The 6,574-nt window shown below is 34.6% G+C and overlaps 1 protein-coding gene across 2 annotated transcripts; it reads left to right on the top strand.

Moving 5' to 3' along the window:
* Positions 1 to 434: 434 nt before the first annotated feature.
* Positions 435 to 4,006, top strand: LOC114739968 (cilia- and flagella-associated protein 20-like). Of its 2 annotated transcripts, none has more exons than XM_028928073.1 (6): positions 435 to 595; positions 1,687 to 1,742; positions 1,839 to 1,870; positions 2,247 to 2,488; positions 3,328 to 3,564; positions 3,656 to 4,006. In XM_028928073.1, the coding sequence occupies exons 2-6, from the start codon at positions 1,690 to 1,692 to the stop codon at positions 3,665 to 3,667; spliced, it is 576 nt and encodes a 191-aa protein (XP_028783906.1). In that variant the 5' UTR covers positions 435 to 595; positions 1,687 to 1,689; the 3' UTR covers positions 3,668 to 4,006. The 2 variants fall into 2 exon arrangements, with proteins under 2 accessions (XP_028783906.1, XP_028783905.1); XM_028928072.1 differs by having other exon boundaries at positions 435 to 558.
* Positions 4,007 to 6,574: the final 2,568 nt, after the last annotated feature.

The raw sequence follows: 6,574 nt of genomic DNA on the forward strand, positions 1-6,574 counted from the left end.
ACCGTTTTAGCCTAGGATGTGGATGCACCGTTTTAATTAGTTTGGGACACTGGATGTACCAAAAATTACTTTATGACATTGGGCATACCTGGGAAAATAGTTTAGGATGTTGGGCTCACCTTAACTTGTCAAGATAATACACATTAGACGCCTATGTGTCCACACGTCAGATTTTTCGGTCAACTAACGGTCAAACTTAACTTTTCTGTTAGCCCAGGATATGGATATACCGTTTTAATTAGTTTGGGACACTAGATGCACCAAGAATTACTTTGGGACACTAGATGTATCTGGGAAAATAATTCGGGATGCTGGGCGCAGCTTGACCCTGTTTAAAAATATAGGTCGCGCAGATGCCATGTGTCCACAATTTACTAATTACTAGGAAAGGATTTAATCTGATTTGATTCAATTTTATAACCCCAACAAAGGTACCCTCTCGTCTGGTGGTGGGGGCAGCAGATTCATATTTCGTTTGGCATTCTACACTTGTCAAGCTCGCCGTGGGACGCCGTCCGTCGTCGTCAGCCCTACGTGGTTGTTCTCCGTCTGAAGAAGGTACGAACCCTAGGGCTTTGTCTTGTCCCAAAATCCGGTGAGTTTGATTTGTCCAACCTGACTTTGAATTTAGAATTGAATTGAATTTGTTCCCCAAGTCATATGTGTTCATCGACAACCCTGCGTCGGCCGCTGTCGCAAGGTTTCTTGATTTGTTTTAATTTTTTTCATTTTTAATTAATTGGAAGACCATAAAAGCGAGAGTGTGATCATTGTGATTCTTCCGTGGCTTGGAGGAGTTGCCCAAATCAATTGGCTTACTAGGGCATCTTCGTTAAAGTGTTTATTATATCAACTGTGCGTATTTCAAAGATTTCAGTGGGAGCATGTAATATAAGTCCTCCCTATGATTATGTTTACCTTGATCCTGATGCTACCGTTATCGTTTTCAAATGATTATGGTGAACCTTAAATGAATATTAACTGTTGCGCTACTTGGCTAGAGGAGGAAATACCAGAGTTTCAAAAGATTGTGATGGATTTTTGTAAATGATGCATGAGGTCTCTTCTTCTACAAAGGAACTAATATGTAGACTGATTCAAATGTTTATACAACGAATTCAATTTTAATGCCTCCAATCTGCTCATATCTTTCTATTTGTGTTTTTTTTCCTAATTCTACACTTATATTCGGTTATGAAATTAGTTTCTAACTGAAGTTACTTTTCTTGGCTTATTGTTCTTTAAAATTTCACCTTTCTTATATTCTATGATGTTACAAAATCTAAAATTTTAAACCGTTTCATGAGGTTGTAAAGGTCCAAATCTTTTGAAAGGGGAAAAACAGTCTTGGTCTGGTGGACCGGTTCCCCAAGTCCAGCTGAGTTTTGTGCCAGGCTAAGCTCAGGCTGTACTAGATAACGGACAGCCTTGTCCAGCCTGAACCTATTTTCAAACCAAACCATGGATCACCCACTGACCTGGTCTGGTTTGTCTATTGTGCATCCCTTGAATCCAGTCGCATTTTTCTCTCTTTTATCCAAATAGTTTCTGTTCTTTTGTGGATCAGGTTGTTGGTGAAATTGTTAAGGGGTGCGTGTTTCTTTTTTTTGGGTTGGAAAGCTGGTGTTGGGATTTTAATTTTTTGGTGTCGTCATGTTGATATTGCTTTGGCTTTTGATATTGCAGAAAATGTTTAAGAATACATTCCAGTCTGGATTTCTTTCCATCTTATATAGCCTTGGGTATGTAGTATTCTGGTCTATAATACTTGTTTCAAAGTTCAATGTTGAATACTTTATATGACGATGTTGACATTCTTATTTGCTTGTATTTTATAGGAGTAAACCTCTACAGATATGGGATAAGGAAGGTGAGTGTTTTATGGTTTGCAATATCCAATGATAATATTTAGAGCTAGTTTTGCAATCAATTGTCTTGCAATCATCAGGAAGTTGAGTCATAATGCCAATTTTTCTCTATTATTAAAATTCATTTATTGTCATATGAATATTGCGTTCTGTCGAAAAAAGTGCATCTGCAACAGCTCAGAAACAAAGAATTATTATTGTTATTATTTAAAAGCTTTGCCTAACTCCTTAATAAAAACTTATATAAATATGTTTTTGAAAAACAAGGAAGCGTTTTTATCTCTGATGTTCTTGAGGGTACCTTTTTTCCCCCTTGCTTGGTCTATACCAGATTAAAATGCCGTGTGACTTATATATTGTGTGGGGTTTATTTTATAGTTGTCAATGGCCATATAAAACGACCACAGGATGAAGACATACAGTCCAATGTACTTGAAATAGTTGGATCCAATATCCAATCCACATACATCACATGTCCTGCAGATCCAGCTGCAACACTTGGTATAAAACTTCCGTTCTTGGTTATGATTGTGAAGAATCTAAAGAAGTACTTTACATTTGAGATTCAAATTCTGGATGATAAGAATGTGAGACGAAGATTTCGGGCTTCAAATTTCCAAGTCTGTAAGTTTGCCCTTGTTTTTGCTTTTTGTTGATTTTCCTAAAGATATTGCAGGCGTTCAAATTTTCCTTTGTGTGTTTTGGTGCCTGATTGTGTCCTTATCCTCCGTGAAGAGATTTTTTATTAGTAGTATTTTGGCATGATGACTTTTCTGGTTGCTGTACTTGTTAGAAAGTTTGAGAAGAGTCTTGGTTTTAAAGAGAAAACACGTCTTTGCTCTCATTACCTTCGTTTGTGATGAAATTAATTCATCAACATTGCTTGCGCTCTCAAATAGATTAAGGGGTATATTAACGTGAATTCATGTGTATTATATTGTCTTATTTATACTTTTAGAATTTGACATTCTCAGTTTGCTGTTGGCAACTTATTCCATGTGAGAATAATGCAGGAGAACACAATCCTACTTCCTGTTGTGTTAGAATAGAATTTGAATGTTTTTACTTGCACAAGTGAAGAGAGAATAAAAATGTCATTTTCTTCGTCGCATGATTTTAGTAATTCAATTACGGGATAAAAATTAGTTGTTGTGTTCTACTCAATCAGCTTGTCCTGTTATTTTTAAATCACTAACTCTGTCATTGCAAAAGATGGCCCTTTATTGAATACAAAAACTGTTACTGGTGTATAAATATATAGCTAGTTGCATGGCCACGCATAGATACCGTCTATGTCTTAAAATTAGTTTGGGTCCAATGCGTGATAGGAAGTGAGAAACAAGTCCATAGTGTTCATAGCTCACGAATAGTATGACTTGTCAGAGTTTTTCCTGTTTATACTATATATAGATTTTCTCGAAGATCCACATACACGATTGATTGTTTCCACATCATGTAGGCTGTGACTCGAGTGAAGCCGTACATTTGCACCATGCCACTGAAAATGGATGACGGCTGGAATCAAATCCAGTTGAACCTGGTTGATTTGACCAAGAGAGCTTATGGCACCAACTACATGGAGACTCTGCGAGTTCAGGTCCATGCAAACTGCCGCCTGAGAAGGATATATTTCTCCGATCGCCTCTACTCTGAAGAGGAGCTCCCGCCAGAATTCAAGTTGTACCTTCCAATGCAGGTATGAGATGCCCCCCACATTTGAAACTGCTAGTCTTCAATGTTGTAGCACTAATCTGTGTGTTTAAATTCGTTGAATTATCATAATGCAGAAAGCAGCATGAAAATGTCATCATGGGAGGAGGGATTTTACAGCCATAAAAGGAGTAGATGTTATTCTTTAGGCGTATTAGGTACCCGTTTTGTAAGCCTACTCATTTCGTCTTTAGCTATTGTCAGTCTAACGCACAAATTAATGAGAACCCCTACATATCCTCTGTTTCTAATTAGTTTAAGAAGGCACTTTTCAATGGATCTGGGATTTAAGCAGTAGTGGCTGCTCTGGTTGTCTGTAGTACTTGTTGTATTAATGCTTCCATATGATGAAGAGTGCTGTATAGTATTAGTTTACTATTACTGGTAAACGCTTGAATAATTAATGCATTTTAGGATAATTCTTTGAATTTTAAACGCTTCTAAAGTTGAAAGAAAGAGAGATGCAAAGAGTAACAGTTTGGTTAGTTGGGGGGAAGTGTCGTTTGTTCAAAAAAGATGGAGATGAGGTGCTCTCATTCTTTTGTTTGGTTAAAACAAATGGGAGGGAAAGAAAATATTTGAGGAATGTACATATTTAACTTCAAATAATTTAAATTTAAATTACTCAATAACTAAAAAATTTTAACTCAAAATAGTCACCTCATAAAGTTGAGATACTACTTGCAGTGTGGAGTGCGAAATTTTAACTTTTATTATTGATGTTGTTGATGCTTTTCAAGTAATAAAAGTATATTTGGGAAGAATTTGTCATTACAAACTGTTTAGGTTGTTATTAGAACCTATTAGTAATTATGTCTTTTTTAGAATTTGATTATAATTCTCCCTATACTTTTATTCTCTTTTTTTCCGGTGGTACGGGGGTACTTCACCCGCCCAATATCCAGCACCTTAAATGGACCTGACCTTCTTTGGGCCAGGAATCCAAGCAGCCAACTAATCCGAGTTTAAGGAGATAGAATGCGTCGTTTAATGGGTTGACTCTATTGACGAGGACGCTTTTCGAAAATCGAATTTGTGTTCTCATCCTTATAAAAGGTGAGATTACTTACCATTTTGACTAATCACTTGTTAGTTATTTTTATTCTCATTTGATTTCATAAAAGTATACTAAATATATAAATTTAAGGATTTATATTTTTCCCATATTAAAATAATGTGCCAATTTTCTTAACAACTCGTGTAGAGAATGACAATTCTATTGTTTGAGCATACAAGAGAATATAAATATATAAAATGCAAAATAAATAGGGGAATAAACAGAAAATAAATAGATATATAACTTAGGGATAAATCCGAAGTGACTCTCAGATAAATATAATTAGAAATTTAGTCATGCAAATTCAAAACTACTGAAACAGTATAATTCAAAATCACAAGTCACAATCACAGGAGAGATGAGAAATTCGAACTAAATATTAAAATTAAAACCACAAAACCACCGTGAGCTGCAAATTCGTCATATGTTGGATGAATTTCTCTGCAAACAAAATGAGAATCAACTGCACCCCCGTATCTCAAAATAAAAATGGCAATAATAAATCAAACAGTAATTGATTAATTATGCAATTAAAATATGCTAAGCCTCAGTTAGCCTAATAATATAAAATATGCCCAAAGTACGCCAAAGCAGCATGAACTTTTTTTTTTTTTTTAACACTACTATGAAACTGAGCGCTTTGAACAAAGAAGAAATAAATATGCAGATTCGTGTGTTATTATCATAAACAAGATGATGATGATGATAATGGAATTTAAAGATTATAGACGTAAAAGTAGACATCCTAGAGTCGTCTAGTCAGACCGATTATTTATTTTTATCCTTACATTGCATAATATTTTATAGTAAAAATAAAAAAGAGAAAATTACTATGGGGCTTCAAAAATAAATGTAATTATAAAAAAATTTCATAATAAGTGAATAACAAGTTTCAATAAGGAAATGGCAACAAATCCATACTGCATACCTGTCATTGAGATTTTTTTATTAATTATTTTTTCTACCATGATTTTCCCTTGGATGACACTAGGATACCCCTATGTGCAATGTATGTATAAACGGATCATGTAGAGAACAAACAGCACAATGTATGTATAAACAGATCATGTGGAGAACAAACAGCAAAGAGGATGTATAGTTTTCGAATATAGCTGAAGACTACGCAAGAACAGCCTAGACTTGCTTAAGTTTGGCTATGCTTTTTTTTTTATATATATATTTTAAATTACTATCTGCGCTTTTTAATATACGATTTTATTTTACTTTTATTTTAATCCTAAATATAAGACCCTAATCTATTTTATTTCTCATGCTTATCTATTTTTTTTCAAGGTAGTCCTTTTAATAATAATTATAACTGATACACTTAATTAGTAAAGATATTTTAGAAAAAACAACACATATTTATTACAAATAACTAACTTAACTTATTTTTTTAGTGCTTGTTTGGGTCAATGTTTTCTGGCCCAAAAGTAGCTTATTTTTACATTAAGCCTAATTGGAAAATCATGGACTGTTTGGGAGGGCTGTTGGGGTATCTGATAGGAGATCAAAAGCCAGATGCAAACGTACATTTTGGATAAGCTAATCTGAGGAGTTTATTCAAATTGAAACTGAGCTTATGGACCAGAAAAGAAAACGTTGACCCATTTAATATGTGTTTGGAAGGGCGATTGGATCTAAAATCAGTGAGTTTTAGAGGGTTAAACATGTTTAGGCCAAGATGGTTGTGTTTGGCAAAGCTGTTGACTCATATCACTTAAAGGCCAGAAGTTGATTTGAACCTGGTTTTTTCAGAAGTTCCTTTTTCCTGCTTATTTCTTTAGTTAATCAGGCTTATAGGCAATTATTGGTGACTCACAAGAATATTCTCACGCTTCACTTCTCTCCTCTGTTTTAGGAGCATGGGGAAACAATTTGAATAACACGTAACAGTTCTCAATTAATGTTATCACTTTAGTAATCCATCGCATAATAG

This window comes from Neltuma alba, unplaced genomic scaffold, assembly GCF_004799145.2.
Source record: "Neltuma alba isolate B1F8T4 unplaced genomic scaffold, ASM479914v2 tig00002997_pilon, whole genome shotgun sequence".
Lineage (NCBI taxonomy): Eukaryota > Viridiplantae > Streptophyta > Magnoliopsida > Fabales > Fabaceae > Neltuma > Neltuma alba.

Excerpts from the sequence above, each read along its gene's own strand:
- LOC114739968 (XM_028928073.1), top strand. The coding sequence starts at position 1,690 with ATGTTTAAGAATACATTCCAGTCTGGATTTCTTTCCATCTTATATAGC. Across the intron at positions 1,871-2,246 it reads ACAGATATGGGATAAGGAAG|TTGTCAATGGCCATATAAAA; the intron begins GTGAGTGTTTTA and ends TTTATTTTATAG. Across the intron at positions 2,489-3,327 it reads TTCGGGCTTCAAATTTCCAA|GCTGTGACTCGAGTGAAGCC; the intron begins GTCTGTAAGTTT and ends CACATCATGTAG.